General features: G+C 41.8%; 1 protein-coding gene across 2 annotated transcripts in view; it reads left to right on the top strand.

Annotated features, from left to right (window-relative positions):
* LOC133537662 (AN1-type zinc finger protein 3-like) overlaps positions 1 to 17,609 on the top strand; it is a 46,488-nt gene that overhangs the window by 15,167 nt on the left and 13,712 nt on the right. Inside the window, exons 2-4 of one of the 2 annotated variants that reach the window (XM_061878799.1) lie at positions 7,394 to 7,434; positions 9,546 to 9,740; positions 12,700 to 12,765. In XM_061878799.1, coding sequence (XP_061734783.1) covers positions 7,394 to 7,434; positions 9,546 to 9,740; positions 12,700 to 12,765 — 302 coding nt within the window. The remainder of the gene's footprint in view (positions 1 to 7,393; positions 7,435 to 9,545; positions 9,741 to 12,699; positions 12,766 to 17,609) is intronic. The other variant, XM_061878800.1, reaches the window with a different exon arrangement.

Here is a 17,609-nt window from a genome sequence, read left to right as displayed (position 1 = left end):
TCAATTAAACAGCATTGTGCATGTTGATATTCTTCATGTTCAGTCCCTCAAGCTACCTTTGATGCAAGGAAGACATTTATTTTCTCTCAGAATATCATACATCCATATTACACGTCCACTCCATTTTGTTCTGAAATAAACAGCGATTCTTCTGATGTTTAATGTCTGTTTCAATGCTCAAGCCATATTGTTTGTGGGGCTGCTTGGTTTTCGTAGTAGGGCGCTGCAAATTCCCCGCAATCTGATTGGTTGAAATACTCAGAAATACTGATAGACAGGACAGAAAAAGTGTATTATAGAAAGGGGAAAAAGTTGTTCTCAGAAAACCTCAAACAAATTGAATGTGACTGACAGCAGTGACTGTCATGCACGGTGCACAGACGATAAGGTTAGAAAGGAAATTAGTTATCCCTTAGAAGAGCGCGAGAGTCGACCGTCGTGACTAAGTTGTGTTGTAGAAATCTGCAGAGCGATTGTGATCCACCCATTTTTTTTGCTCAAAGTCACAATCTGGAAAGTGGTAGAGTTCAGATAGCAATAAGATCATTGTTTGGAAAAACGGAGTTACTAACGATGTTACTTTTTCCAGTAATGAGTAATCTAATTAATTAATTTCATGTACGTTACATCACTGTTACCGATTCGTTTGATGTAACGTGGCATGCCACTTTTGATCCGGACAAGAAAACTTTGGAATCTCAGCAAGTTCACTTCAAGAAGTCGCTCTTTACTTGTGCAAGTGGTTACTCGCTACACACACACACACACACACACACACACACACACACACACACACACACACACACGACTACTATAATGAGCAATAATAATCTTGCAATGCCACATTTGTACACAAGTAGAGACACAGCCCCAGAGGCCAGTTCAATACGTTTATTACCATATGTCTGTCACCATAGGGTGTACCGGATTATAATGCGCACTGCAGATGTGTGGGTTTATTCAGGTCTATTTTGGAGCAGCGTGGTTCGGTTGGTAGAGCGCCCGTGCCAGCAACTTGAGGTTTCCGGGTTCGATCCTCGCTTCCGCCATCCTAGTGATTGCCGTTGTGTCCTTGGGCAAGATACTTTACCCACCTACTTCCAGTACCCACACTGGTTTAAATGTAACTTAGATTATGGGTTTCACTATGTAAAGCACTTTGAGTCACTAGAGAAAAGCGCTATGTAAATATAATTCACAAATTCACACTATTTTCGTACAAAAGGCGCAGGAAATTGTAAGGCGTATTAAAGGGGTAATGTTATGATTTCTTTTTTCTACATTTAAAGTGGATCTATCATGCATAACCAACTTTTCTTACCTATTGGTACCTTCTTATGTGTATTTGAGATCAGCATAAGTCCCCAAAATTTTAAATCAAACTGTCTTGCTTTCCTTTCTACTTCCTTGAAACAGTCTGTTTGGAATTTGTGTCACGTTTTGTTCAAGTGGGACATGACCATCTATGGTAGACACTTACCCAAACATCTTTCTGTTAGTCAGCCAATTTAAACCCATCCATCCATCCATTTTGTACCGCTTGTCCCTTTCGGGGTAGCAGGGGGTGCTGGAGCCTATCTAAGCTGCATTTGGGCAGAAGGCGGGGTACACCCTGGACAAGTTGCCACCTCATCACAGGGCCAACACAGATAGACAGATAACATACACGTGATGATGGTTTTGATTTGTAATGATGCATTTTTTAAAGGCCATACAAATGTTTTGAGTATATTTAAAAACAAATACCGTATTTACTTGAATTGCCGCCGGGGCGCTAATTAATTTAAAACCTCTACTCACTCCTGCGCTTACCAAAGGCATGCAGTAAAAGTAAGCATGCGCTAATTATTTTAAAACCTCTTCTCACTCCGGCACTTACCAAAGGTATGCAGTAAAAATTTGAGTGTGACGTAAGCTTGGACCTTAAATCCTACTGAATAGCTCTTAATCTTCTTCCCTTTATGTGATTTCAAATTACCGGTATTGAAATCAGCCTCCTCCATTTGAAAATGACGACAGGGGAAGTGTCACTCGTGACGTCGCGAGTTTGACCAGGTGGTAATACTAAGCATGCGCTAATTATTTAGGGAAGCGAGTTTGACCCGGCAGTAATTCAAGGCAGGCGCATACTATATGCCCTGTGGCAATTTAAGGAAATACGGTATGTGTTATTAGTAGGCCGATGTTTACTTTTTTGCCGAAATCCAAAATTGTCCAACTCTTGATTACAGATTCCGATATCAACCGATACCGATATATACAGTCGTGGAATGAACACATTCCATCCATCCATCCATCCATCCATCCATCCATTTTCTATCGCTTGTTCCTTTTGGTGTCGCCGGAGCCTATCTCAGCTGCATTCGGGCGGAAGGCGGTGTACACCCTGGACAAGTCGCTGCCTCATCGCAGGGCCAACACAGAGAGACAGACAACATTCACACTCACATTCACACACTAGGGACAATTTTAGTGTTGCCAATCAACCTATCACCAGGTGCATGTCTTAAGAGGTGGGAGGAAGTCGGAGTACCCGGATGGAACCCACAAAGTCACTGGGAGAACTTGCAAACTCCACACAGAAAGATCCCAAGCCGGGGATTGAACTCAGGACCTTCGTATTGTGAGGCACATGCACTAACCCGCTCTTTTTGCTGTAACCAGCTCAAGTCACTACTCTGACTTTCAGTCTCATCGGAAGTAAAAAGTGCCTTATGTTCAATTTTTTTATTTCATGGCAAAGTGCCTTCATCTGTGAAGAAATCGCTTCAAGTGTCTATAAATTTCTCTTGATATGGATTCTCCCACCCCCAAAAAACCCCTCCATTTAATGGCGGACTAGTGGACTACTATTTATGGTAATGGAGGACACAATGAAGGGGTAAGTAATAACACAGGGATGGCAATTTTCCGCGGATCCGCGGAATTCCGCCGATTTTGGCGCCACCCGGTAGGGGTGTAACGGTACGTGTATTTGTATTGAACCGTTTCGGTACGGGGGTTCCGGTTCGGTGCGGAGGAGTACCGAACGAGTTCCACACGAACATATGAAGTAGCCGCCTATGCTAAAGTCTTAACAAGCTGCTCCGCTCCGTTCTGCCTCTTTCTCTTCGCACAGCACCCTGCATTGTCCCACCCACACAAGCATCTGATTGGTTACAACAGACAATCAGCAGTGCGTATTCAGAGCATATCTAGTCAGCTTTTCAGCGTCAAGCAGATAGGCGTTTAGCAGGTGAGCAGCGGACTTATAATAAACACTTCCAAGTCAACTACTTTCTAAACATCACTATGAGCCCGTTGATCTTCTAGAAACAAATTGCAGCTCAGCTCACTGGCAGTCCTGTTTGAGGTAAGGGCTAGTTAGCTTTTAGCGTAACGTTAGCTCATTTTGCGGTGTGTTTGTGTGACATTATATTAAATGAAAAGTTTCTGTCTCTAATAGTTGATATAATAATGTAAGTGCATCATTAAGCCTATATGAACTCCATGGTGTTTAGGTATGAATAGTCTCCTATTGCTACTGTACTATTTTTTCAGCTATAGTTACATTAATCATTAGTAATGTAGCAGCCTGGTTTTGAATGTCAGGGTCCATGCTATCACATGTTGATACAAATATAACATTTACATAATAAAAATCAAGTACAGGCTTCCCAAATGCTGTAATGAATTAAGCATGATGAGTTGACTTGAAACTGTTTAATGTTGCACTTTTTATATGTAGAAGAAAAGTTGTGTCATTTAATTTCATCTAAGCAACAACTTGAGGCAGTTTAATGTGGATTAACGTGGGCAGAATTATTATAGTGTTCCCAATGTTAAGTGTTCCCAATGTTAAAAGGATCAAGCCATTGTTTACAAATTTGGTAAATAAATAACCAAAAAATGTATATTTTGTTGTTTTCTTTCTGTACCGAAAATGAACCGAACCGTAACCTCTAAATCGAGGTACGTACCGAACCAAAATTTTTGTATACCGTTACACCCCTACCGCCAGGGTCATTTTTGTGAATCGTTTAAATCCGGGTACTTGTGGTTTTTGTCTCTGCGTTGACCTAGTTATCAGTACAAGGCAGAGAATTCCTGCGAAAAATATAATGCCAATGTGTGAAGGCACCAGATTGGCTAGCTCTACTATCAGCTGACAACATCAGCCAATGACATTGCCCGTTATTGGCGTCTGCACGCGTCGTTTGCAAACAATATGTAGTCCCTGATCCTCAATTATTGTGAGCGTTACTGAACTCGTATTCTGTTTATATTGGTTGTGTAAACTTGTATACATAAATTTCATCACATAATACATTTTTATGAAAATATTTGCTATCCATCCATCGTCTTCCGCTTATCCGAGGTCGGGTCGCGGGGGCAACAGCCTAAGCAGGGAAACCCAGACTTCCCTCTCCCCAGCCACTTCGTCTAGCTCTTCCCGGGGGATCCCGAGGCGTTCCCAGGCCAGCCGGGAGACATAGTCTTCCCAACGTGTCCTGGGTCTTCCCCGTGGCCTCCTACCGGTTGGACGTGCCCTAAACACCTCCCTAGGGAGGCGTTCGGGTGGCATCCTGACCAGATGCCCGAACCACCTCATCTGGCTCCTCTCGATGTGAAGGAGCAGCGGCTTTACTTTGAGTCCCTCCCGGATGGCAGAGCTTCTCACCCTATCTCTAAGGGAGAGCCCCGCCACACGGCGGAGGAAACTCATTTCGGCCGCTTGTACCCGTGATCTTATCCTTTCGGTCATGACCCAAAGCTCATGACCATAGGTGAGGATGGGAACGTAGATCGACCGGTAAATTGAGAGCTTTGCCTTCCGGCTCAGCTCCTTCTTCACCACAACGGATCGGTACAACGTCCGACATACTGAAGACGCCGCACCGATCCGCCTGTCGATCTCACGATCCACTCTTCCCTCACTCGTGAACAAGACTCCTAGGTACTTGAACTCCTCCACTTGGGGCAGGGTCTCCTCCCCAACCCGGAGATGGCACTCCACCCTTTTCCGGGCGAGAACCATGGACTCGGACTTGGAGGTGCTGATTCTCATTCCGGTCGCTTCACACTCGGCTGCGAACCGATCCAGCGAGAGCTGAAGATCCCGGTCAGATGAAGCCATCAGGACTACATCATCTGCAAAAAGCAGAGACCTAATCCTGCGGTTACCAAACTGGAACCCCTCAACGCCTTGACTGCGCCTAGAAATTATGTCCATAAAAGTTATGAACAGAATCGGTGACAAAGGACAGCCTTAGCGGAGTCCAACCCTCACTGGAAATGTGTTCGACTTACTGCCGGCAATGCGAACTAAGCTCTGGCACTGATCGTACAGGGAACGGACCGCCACAATAAGACAGTCCGATACCCCATACTCTCTGAGCACTCCCCACAGGACTTCCCGAGGGACACGGTCGAATGCCTTCTCCAAGTCCACAAAGCACATGTAGACTGGTTGGGCAAACTCCTTTGCACCCTCAAGAACCCTGCCGAGATTATAGAGCTGGTCCACAGTTCCACGACCAGGACGAAAACCACACTGTTCCTCCTGAATCCGAGGTTCGACTATCCGACGTAGCCTCCTCTCCAGTACACCTGAATGAACCTTACCGGGAAGGCTGAGGAGTGTGATCCCACGATAGTTGGAACACACCCTCCGGTCCCCCTTCTTAAAGAGAGGAACCACCACCCCGGTCTGCCAATCCAGAGGTACCGCCCCCGATGTCCACGCGATGCTGCAAAGTCTTGTCAACCAAGACAGCCCCACAGCATCCAGAGCCTTAAGGAACTCCGGGCGGATCTCGTCCACCCCTGGGGCCTTGCCACCGAGGAGCTTTTTAACTACCTCAGCGACCTCAGCCCCAGAAATAGGAGAGTCCACCACAGATTCCCCAGGCACTGCTTCCTCATAGGAAGACGTGTTGGTGGGATTGAGGAGGTCTTCGAAATATTCCTTCCACCTATCCACAACATCCGCAGTCGAGGTCAGCCGAACACCATCCGCACCATACACGGTGTTGATAGTGCACTGCTTCCCCTTCCTGAGGCGGCGGACGGTGGTCCAGAATCGCTTCGAAGCCGTCCGGAAGTCGTTTTCCATGGCTTCCCCGAACTCTTCCCATGTCCGAGTTTTTGCCTCCGCGACCGCTGAAGCTGCACACCGCTTGGCCTGTCGGTACCTGTCCAAATATTTGCTAATACATGTGAAATTTTGGTCAGGAGAATATTGTTTGATTTTGACTCAAAATAGCAGGAAATGCATCTAAGCTAACATAGATTTCAAATTTTTTCTGGGGGGGCATGCCCCCAGACCTCCCTAGCAGGCGAGTGCACATAGTGCAGCCTTCCGCAAAGCAGTGTTTTAGGATTTAAAAATGTTCAGGTGATTTTGTAAATCTTCATTCCCATCCCTGATAACAGTAGGTTCGGAATTTGTGAATGATACATTAGCAATGTAAGCTCTAGCTTAGCCTTCTAATGTGACAATAGCATCACCGTCGACCAGCAAAATAATTTTTTTTTTTTCCTAAAAATACTTTTAATGGGATCAGTGCCTACTGTGTTAGCAATGGACCAGTTAGTATTACAATCTGCAATTGTGTTTGCGATGTCGCTCATAGCGTGGTTTACTGCAGCCGACTTGAGCCTCCATTGCGGTGACAGTATTAACATGAAATAGAATAGAAAATATATTATACACATTGATCTGTCCATTATTTAGCATTGGAGAGATACAGTGTAGAAGTTTAACATGAATGTATAGTTACAGACCTGCAGCCTAGCGTCTAATGTATTTTTCTCGTCAGCCCGCATATTCTCCTTATCGCGCGGACAATAAAATATGTTGATCTGGCTATATCATCTGGGATGGGGTGTTGCAGTCAAAGTCACTCCAAACTGACGTCTGGTGCCAGTCGTTTATGTTCAAAGTGCAAAATAAAAGCCAGAAAGCTAAAAAAAAAACCCATCTCCTTCCAGTTTGCAGACTACCAATGCTGAGCTAAAACAGCCAATGTCATCCTTCAGGCACCCCCGTTTAAAAGCACACACTCATGCACTCTTCTCATTAAACATCTCTCAACTGATTCTTGAAAAATAAAATTAAAAGTAAGGCATTAATGAATTCCCATTGTAATTAATTACATGTATTACAAATTATTTTTGTTAGTAGTTTAATTACTTTTTTGGGAAAGTAACAAGCCACTGTAATGAATTACTTTTTTAAAGTAATTTTCCCAAATCAAAATAACACATTTCAGGGAAGTGGAGCGATAAATAATCTAGTAAATGTTTGTTCTTGTGCAGCAGGAATCCCGAGTGAGTAATGAGTAATAAACTTATCCTGCAATGGGTCTATTTAATGAAAAACCTTATTTTTCTCTTCTGCTCTTTTTCCCAGGTCGAGCAAAACTCTGAATTTGTGCTCCAAATGTTTTGCAGGTAAGTGTTTGTTCAGCTGAGTGACTGACCTTGTGTCTGTTTGGAGTCTGTCTTCACTGTTGTCGCAGTGCTAGAAGGGCATTGAAAACATGAAAAGATGTTTCGAAAAGAAAGTTTTACTGTCTCCTCCAAACTGTCTACTGTACAGTTAGTCAGTAAATAGTTTGGTGGAATGCAGCTGAATTTGCTTTTTCGGATGGGGGAGGGAAGAAAAACATTGCATGTATTCACCCTTCTCCCACCACTATTTGTCATGCTTGTTATTGTGCCTGACAACCGTTCAGCACACATTATTTTTCCTATCTCATTGTATCAACACAAGTTTTAAAATCAATACTTTTGGGATACTTCAGCCACTGAACTTTTCTTCCACTACTTCAAGACGTTTCCTTTTTACACCATCCCCGTATAGCTAGAAGTATTGTGCCCTTATAGTTCACTGTTTTGCTAATACCAGAACTGTTCAATGTTTTGGCATCTGTATAATCCTCAACAGAAACATGAATTTAATGTAGGGTACAGGAAATATTTTATTGCTGTCCTACCACCTTTGAAATAACCTTACAACCCAACAGCTACTGTTGAGATGACATACTGTAACAATATGTTAGTTTAACCTAGGGCTGGGCGATATATCGATGTATACGGGTTTGTCTCTGGGCGATATAGAAAATGACTGTATTGTGATATTTGAGTATACGTTCTCACGCAGTTGCTTTTAGCTGCAGGCATTACATGACAGGCTCTCCTCGCTCTTTCCTGTCTCTCCTTCTCACAGACAAGCGCACTTTCTTATATACGTCACATACTGTCACGTCATACATCACATACGTATACACCCTCGCCCAGCAGAGAGGTTGCAGCATGGGTAGCGTTAGCTGTGATGCTAGCGGAGCCATGCGAGTGGTAATATGAGAGAAAGAAGGTGCGAATGAAGGAATAATTAATTCCCAGGAAAAACAGCAGGGGGTCCATCGTCTGCCGGTGGTTTGACTTCAAGTGGGAATATGTCGAACAGACAACCGTAATTTGTCAAGTGTGGGCCAAAAGTGTTGCTATAAAAAGTAGCATCACTGCTAATATGTAGCATCATTTGAAAAGTCACCTGCTAGAGAATGATGAGAATTTCATAACGTCCGTAGTAACCTACCACATAGCGAATGACGAACACTATTTGACTTCCTATTATGCAGCTCATTTTTATTTGACACTTAAAATGTCTCCGACAATCTTGCACTTTCTGTTTTGGAAATGACATGAACGTTTGTGCCACTGCTTAATAACTGTTTAATAAATACAGTTTTGGTCAATTGACTTTATTGTGATTTCCTTCTCTGCATGAAAGTTTAAAAGTAGCATATATTATTGCAGTATTAACAAGAATGTTTTAATGTAGACACATAGAATCATCATACTGCTGTGATTATATGCATCAAGTGTTCATTCAAGGCCAAGGCAAAACATCGAGATATATATCGCATATCGCCCAAAAATATTGAGATATTAAAAAAAGGCCATATCGCCCAGCCCTAGTTTAACCCTTAGATGCACATGTGGGGTTTTGACACCACGGGATGTTATTCTTCAAAATCTTTCAAATGAAAAGTTGCAATATACTCATAGTGCAGGTATTCCTCATAAAAGATGTTTGTGACATGATGCCATTTGCATTTATATGTATTTTTTCATGAATTTTAAGAAATTGCAGTTTTTGTGTCACTTCCCCACTATTTTACGATTTGGGTCAAACACGACCCCAAGCAGTTCCTATGGAATCTTCTATAAACTTTTAATTCTGAGCAACTATGACTGTCCCACTTATCTGATATCATCCCTCACCTTTGATGCAACTGGCAGGAAATGTGACTAGCTGTGTTTGGTGGCCATATTGGCAAGGGAGTCACATGACTAGGCTTCTGCCGTCTTAGTCACGTCCATTGTATCCTTGGGCAAGACACTTGACCCTTGCTACAGATGGGTTGTGGTGGGTGCCTTGCAAGACAGCTGTCCACCACCTGAGTGTGAATGTGTGTGAATGGGTGCATGTGAATATAGTGTCAAAGTACTTTGAAAGGTATGGCTTCATCCTCTGACCTTTTTATTTCCAAAAGACATCCACAAGGAACAGCCAGATGGTGCCTCAAAAACTTCTTCAAGCTCCAGCACGAACAGCAGCAGCAGTCAAGCAGACGTCTTCTGCAATGAAACAAATGCAAACATCAGTCAAGCTTTCATATCGATGTCGGACACTTCAGAGGATCACATGCCTGGAGACACAGCGATGACCTCTCTACCTGCTCAGGACGGTAAGACCTGACATAAAAACATGTGTTCGCTCAAGTTGAGTGGGCAAAAATAGTTATCTTCCTCTGAAATTTGAGACGTAGTTCATAAAGGAGGTTAGTATGTGGTACAACATGCACACAATAACTTCAAATATACTGTCCAACACATTTTTTCATAGAAGAGCGCTGAAGCCACAACTGTCCAGGCTATATTTATCCTCCTTGGCACAGATAGTGGTGATAAAAGCACAGCACAGAGTATCTATTCACTGTGAGGGCTTAAAACGACACCTGCAATTGCTAAGGCATCTGTCACTACTGTACAGAGACAAGGTCATTGCCAAGTCCCGACCAAGACAGGATGACAGAAAGGCTAGAAAAAAGACATTTGGAGGAGTAACTATTTCACCTCTACCCTACTTCCCTTGTTGCAGTTATTTATAACTCAAACCACATGATTAGACTACGTAAACTACCATTGTGTAGTTTTGCCATTTTTTTTCCTAACTTTTGTCAGGTTATGCGGTATGTAAAAGGACCGAATTAGGAGATTAATAGATTAATTGATCTTGAAGAAAAGATTGCAAACAAATCACATTTTGTAACAATGTAGGCAAAATGGAGTGCACTGAAATCAGCAGTGGCGCTGTTTATTCAGCCATTATTCATTTATTTTCTATAGAAGAACAACAACATCTAATATGTTAACATGGTACAGACTGACACGGAAACAGAAATTCAGAGCATGCTGAGAGAGATTTCACCAAATGTTTGAAATAGTGTTAGGACAATTTGTTGGTTAAATTAACGAAAAGTTCCCTTTTTTTCGACCTACAAAATGTTGTTAAACAGCCAAACATTCCATATGCTTTTTGGTCATTTTGGATTTAAATCTGGATTTAGCCTTTTTCAGAAAAACACTTTTTTAACATTAAAGTATAGTGGAACCTCGTTTACAAACTTAATTGGTTCTTGAACATGGTTCACAAACCGAAAAGTTTGTGTAGTGAATCATATTTCTCCACAAGAAAGAATGTAAACATGAATAATAATTGGTTCTAGCTTCAACAAAAATCCCCATTAAAAATATACACTTTGAAGATGCTATGATTTCAGTAGTTAAGGTTGTATTTTTTCCTTATTCCTGAGAGAATCCTGTGTGGGACTGAAGCATTAGTGAGCAGGACTATCCAGTACTGACTACAGTTCGCTCAAACAACCATCTGGTAGCATCTCTTAGTAGATAGTATTGTATTCTCACTTTCTCTTTTGGACTTATCAGGTCAGTAGTGCATTCTTCACACATTCTTCACTCACATCTAAAGTGAAGGATAAGGGAAAACACAATTTTGCCTTTGGTGCAAACATGTTAGCAAACATGTTGCTTGGAGTTTCGGAGTTGGCGATCCTTCATCGGCTTGTGTCCCGGTTGTTCCTTCTCCACCGCTGTATTATACTGTATGTCCACTTAGGGATGTTTTTCCAAAAAGCTTGGTCTCATCAGAGTTAAAATCTCAGTTCTCTTTGTTGATAAATTTCTCAAAGTGCTTGGTAAACTTCTTCTTTGTGGCTTAGTTGGAGCAAGCAGCCTCACTACACCGCACCGGCTCCTCTGTTCAAACTTTCCCAACCACCCACAGCTCGCCAAAAATGTTCACTTGGACGTCGAGTCGCCATATAAATGGCAAGCCTTTTCTCAAATGATAGCCTTGGAAATTACCTGCTCGCTGCTTCTCAAATATTCGCACGGGCAACAGCTTTTTGATCTGGTCTTGCTCTTTCTTTCTGTCCTTGCAAAGATATTTAACCAATTTTGGCACAGTCAGCAACCATATAAACGTCCGTTTTTTATAACAGTTAAAATTTTGGTCTTGTTTATATCATGTTTGTGAGCCAATCACTGCCAGTGGTGCGCCGTGTACTCCTCCCAAATATGTGAACGGGATGTGGTGTAGGCGCCCCAGCTCTTCAAAATGGCCTTGCCCGCGTGAAAGAGATGTCATTTAAATGGCAGCCCCTCTATAACTTCCAAAAAAATGAATGTATAAATGAATGCACGCACAGGCATATTCGGCTAAATCGGAAGGTTTGTAGACTGAAGCATGCATAAACATGCATGAGGCGTTCGTAAATCGAGGTTCCACTGTATATGGAAATCTATGTTTGTAATTACCGGTATGTGGTCTATAAGGGTCAAGGTAACAAACAACATAACTCAATCAATCAATCAATCAATGTTTATTTATATAGCCCCAAATCACAAATGTCTCAAAAGACTGCACAAACCACTACGACATCATCGGAAGAACCCACATAAGGGCAAGGAAAACTCACACCCAGTGGGCAAGGAGAACTCACACCCAGTGGGACGCCAGTGACAATGATGACTATGAGAACCTTGGAGAGGACCTCATATGTGGGCAACCGACCCCTCCCCCACCCTCCAGGGGACCGAAAGCAATGGATGTCGAGCGGGTCTAACATGATACTGTGAAAGTTCAATCCATAGTGGCTCCAACACAGCCGCGAGAGTTCAGTTCAAAGCGGATCCAAGACAGCAGCGAGAGTCCGTGCCCACAGGAAACCATCCCAAGCGGAGTCTGATCAGCATCGTAGAGATGTCCCCAACCTATAGACAGGCGAGCGATCCATCCTGGGTCCCGACTCTGAACCGCCAGTACTTCATCCATGGCCATCGGACCGGACCCCCTCCACAAGGGAGGGGGGGACAGAGGAGGAAAAAGAAAATAAATTGAATGCCTCTAGTTTACAACAGTTATTCTCCATCTGCATAGATTTTCTTTTTGAAGTATTTATTGTTGTATTTGTGCATACCATGACCATGAGATATAAAAAAACCAAAACCTTTCACAAGAAAATCAATACAATATAGAAGTCAGTCATGGTAACCTGAGCATCGCGTGCCTTTTCGACATACATCACTTCTTCACAATGTTATGTAACTGCGTCTCTGTTGCAGAAGTATGCAGCACGGACATAGCCTTAAACTCGCTCTCCACTCCAACAAAGCGCCACTTTGAATCAGGTAAGTCTCATGTAAAAACACACAATTTCAGTGTTTATTGTGTGCTTGCATTGACTGCAATGGATTTGTCGTGACTGATATTGGCACAGATTAGATTGCAAAAGAAAGACAGCTAGCTGGGAACTGCAAAATAGTCATATAATATATTCTCAAATTTCCATTACCTTTATTTGGCTTGTACCTTTTCAGATTCATGTTACACACAGCTGGTTGCACACAGCAAAACTTCGCCACAAGTAAAGCCCATGATTAATATTTAGATAAGACCAAAAAAATTACCAAAAGTGATATTCTGTAGAACTAATATTTTACCCATTGTTTCCTTCTGTAGAATTAATATTTTACCCATTGTTTCCTCCAGTAGAACTAATATTTTACCCATTGTTTGCTCCAGATAAGTTACAATTGCTTTAAGTTGGCCACTGAGCTTTGCCCGAGTAGATGAAAGCTGGAAAGGAGAAGAGCGGTCAGGCGCTCACAACACACACCCTCACACACACACACACACACCCTCACTGGTGGACTTACATTCGTATTGGGATTGATGGTGTGGAGCAGCGGAATCTGGCGGCTCAGCTTGGCCTAGTTCCCAGAGATTTATTGAGCGCTGATCTGCATTCGGACGGGCCAGAGAAAAAAGTCTGGAGGATGGATGAGGAAAGTCGAGTTGACCGTTCAAACTGGCTGCAGTTACATGCTCCTCCTGTGTACTGCTGTGTCATTTCACTTAAGGCCAACACAGGACACCGATGTTCTAAAAGTGGGATGTTGCGTCGGCCATTATTACATCAAATCTTCTGAATTTCCCTCAGTAGTGACCAGGAGCCTCATGTACCAACAGTTTCCTACTAAATATGAGCGTACGATCAAATCCAGAAAAGGGTGTACGCAAGTAAAAATTCAGATGATTTAAAGTGTTTGTACACTCAAATCGTTTCATCGCAATTTACTTGGAATCCGTCGCAGACGTGTGTGTGGCTTGGCATGCCCAGACCACGCCTCCTTATATATTTGCAAATCAAATTGAAAACAGCCCTGTGCTTAAGGTACGCACGGTCAGTAGGAGGTGATTCTTTTTTGCGGTTCGACTGAATGACACATCGATTGTCAGCCTGTCATTGCTATGTCTCCAAGATCTGAACACAGGCAGAAATTAAAAAAAAAAGAAATGGTTGTGTCAGTAAGAGAATTAAGAAAAAGATGGATGTGCGTGGCCAAAACTGCCTTGGGGAAATTAGGGCTGCACTTCTCTGAAAACATAGTGAATGATATGTAAAACTTTTGAAGACGTGGGTGACTGATTAGCCCAATTGTAATTTATAACGAAATGTGTTTATACAATTGCTCACATGTTGCCAGTTGCCAATCTCCCAATCCTAATCCCACAAACCCCTTCTTCCCGCAATCCCGAGAAGGACAATTGTGTTAGTAAATTGATGGATGGATTTCTTTCAAATGTTTAATATGCAAACGTATCACAAAGGATACCTTGTTTGACAGGGTTCGTACGGGTGCTTAATAACCTTGAAAATGCTTGGATTTTAATGTGTTTTCAAGGTTGGAAAAATGCTTGAATTTTGGGTGAAGTGCTTGTAAATGCTTGGAAATGTTCATCATATTTCTCGGCAGTCTGACTCAAAAGGCTAATTATAAAATGGAAACAAATCAAATAAGCTTGATCTGTTGGCTTTGCACGAGCCCTTACATTAGATTCTTGTCATGCCAGAGCCATATACAGGTGCTGTTCATAATATTAGAATATCATGAAAAAGTTGATTTATTTCACTAATTATATTCAGAACGTGAAACTTACATATTATATAAATTCATTACACACATAGTGATATATTTGAAATGTTTATTTCTTTAAATTTTGATGATTAGTACTGACAATTACTGAAAATCCCAAATTCAGTATCTCAGAAAATTAGAATGTTAGTTACGACTAGTACCAAAAAATATTTTTTAGAAATGTGGGCCAACTGAAAAGTATGAACATGGTAAGTTTCAGCATGTACGGCAATCAATACTTAGTTGCAGCTTTTTTTGCCTGAATTGCTGCAGCAATACGGCGTGGCATGGAGTCGACCAGTCTGTTGCACTCCTCAGGTGTTATGAGAGCCCAGGTTGCTTTAATAGTGGCCTTCAGCTCTTCAGCATTGTTGGGTCTGGCATCTCGCATCTTCCGCTTCACAATACCCCATAGGTTTTCTATGGGGTTAAGGTCAGGTGAGTTTGCAGGCCAATCAAGAACAGGGATACCATGGTCCTTAAACCAGGTACTGGTAGATTTGGCACTTAGTGCAGGTGCCAAGTCATGTTGGAAAATGAAATCTTCAACTCCATAAAATTGGTCCGCGGCAGGCAGCATAAAGTGTTCTAAAACTTCCTGGTAGACTGCTGCATTGACCCTAGACCTCAGGAAACACAGTGGACCAACACCAGCAGATGACCTGGCACCCCAGACCATTACAGATTGTGGAAATTTGACACTGGACTTCAGGCAACGTGGATTCTGTGCCTCTCCTGTCTTCTTCCAGACTCTGGGACCTTGATTTCCAAAGGAGATACACAATTTACTTTGGACCACTCAGCAGCTGTCCAGTCCTTTTTGTCTTGAGTCCAGGCGAGACGCTTTTGACGTTGTCTCTTATTCAAGAGTGGCTTTACACAAGGAATGCGACAGCTGAAGCCCATATCTTGCATACGTCGGTGCGTGGTGGTTCGTGAAGCACTGACTCCAGCTGCAATCCACTCTTTGTGGATCTCCCCCACATTTTTGAATCGGTTTTGTTTGATAATCCTCTCCAGGGCGCGGTTATCCCTCTTGCTTGTACACTTTTTTCTACCACATCTTTGTCTTCCCTTCGCCTCTCTATTAATGTGCTTGGACACAGAGCTCTGGGAACATCCAACCTCTTTGGCAATGACCTTTTGTGTCTTCCCCTTCCTTCTTTAAAGTATCAATGGTCATCTTTTGGACAGTTGTCAAGTCAGCAGTCTTCCCCATGATTGTGTGTCATACAGAATCAAATTGAGAGACCATTTAAAGGCTTTTCCGGGTGTTTTGAGTTAGATAGCTAATTACAGTGTGGCACCAGGTGTCTTCAATATCTGAGCTTTTCACCTTATTCTAATTTTCTGAGATGTTGAATTTAGGGTTTTCATTGGTTGTCAGCTATAATCATCTCCTTTTTGGCAAAAAACACTTGAAATGTATCAGTCTGTTTGGAATGAATGTATACATTCTACAAGTTTGACTTTCTAAATGGAATTAATTAAATAAATCAACTTTTTCATGATATTCTAATAATATGACCAGCACCTGTATACAGCTCTGTGTCGCCTCCAAGAGGACAGTGGTGCATCAGTCCATCATGCCGGGAAGTTGTCGTTTTTAATAAACATGATGTATGCATGAATTATGATACAAACATAAATGTAAACAATAATAAATGTTAGTTCTTGTAAGGAATGATGTATACATGAATGAGGATGATACAAACAAGTAAACAACGTTTGCAAACACCAATGACATTGAATAGTCTACAGAAACACTGCTCATTTTCTATGCCCCATTCAGTTAATGATAACTGCTGGTTCAAAGTTAGGCTTAGGTTTTAGCAGATTTTCCGTATATTTGGGTTGATTCACACTGGTTTTCGCCTTTTGAAGGGTACTGGAAAAACTGGAAAATTGATCTTGAAAGTCCTTAAAAAGTGCTTAAATTTGGCCCATGGAAAAGGTGTACAAAGCCTGGTTTGAGGACTGAAGTTAATAATACAACACAGGAGAGCTTCTTGCGGTAGCAGCCGTGTGCGTGCATATTGCCACGTTAATGTCAGTTTTGATACATTTCAACTTTGCCGTGAAAAAGGGCGTGATGCAGGTTGTTGTGCGTACCGAGGCTTGATACATGAGGCTCCAGGAGAGTTTATTCACTCAACTGCAGAGACTTATTATGTCTGTAGTGCATCCATCCATCCATCTTCTTCTGCTGTGTCTGTAGTGTCCCAGAAATAAATAATGATACTTATTCTATACTTTCTATAACACAGTATACCCGGAAGGGACAAGAAAATGGATGGCTGGATGGATGGATTGTAAACAGTGGTAAATGTTAAAAGTTCCAATGAAAACCGAATTATTTGAAAACCTAAACAATTTCTCTCATAGGAAGTAGTTACCTTACCTTTTGAAGGGAACATCAGTCTTTCTTATTTAAGTATTCTAATTTGTAAGTGCACCCAAAAAGCCCTCTAAACAACATCCAGAAACAACAATACCCCACTGGTCATCTTTGACGTTCAACTTAGACCTAGCGATTGCAACAAAAACAAGTTATTGTTTAGACCAGTGGTTCTCAAATGGGGGTACACGTACCCCTGGGGGTACTTGAAGGTATGCCAAGGGGTACGTGAGATTTTTTAAAAATCTTCTAAAAAATAGCAACAATTTAAAAATCCTTTATAAATATATTTATTGAATAATACTTCAACAAAATATGAATGTAAGTTCATAAACTGTGAAAATAAATGCAACAATGCAATATTCAGTGTTGACAGCTAGATTTTGTGTGGACAAGTTCCATAAATATTAATGTTAAAGATTTCTTTTTTTGTGAAGAAATGTTTAGAATGAAGTTCATGAACCCAGATGGATCTCTATTACAATCCCCAAAGAGGGCACTTTAAGTTGATTACTTCTATGTGTAGAAATCTTTTATAGTTGAATCACTTGTTTATTTTTCAACATGTTTTTACCTAATTTTATATATTTTTTTCCAAATAGTTCAAGAAAGACCACTGCAAATGAGCTAAATTTTGCACTGTTATACAACTTAA

The sequence above is a fragment of the Nerophis ophidion genome, linkage group LG02, assembly GCF_033978795.1.
Source record: "Nerophis ophidion isolate RoL-2023_Sa linkage group LG02, RoL_Noph_v1.0, whole genome shotgun sequence".
Lineage (NCBI taxonomy): Eukaryota > Metazoa > Chordata > Actinopteri > Syngnathiformes > Syngnathidae > Nerophis > Nerophis ophidion.
Note: the sequence above shows the minus strand (reverse complement) of the source record. Positions and strands in the feature narration are given on the sequence as shown.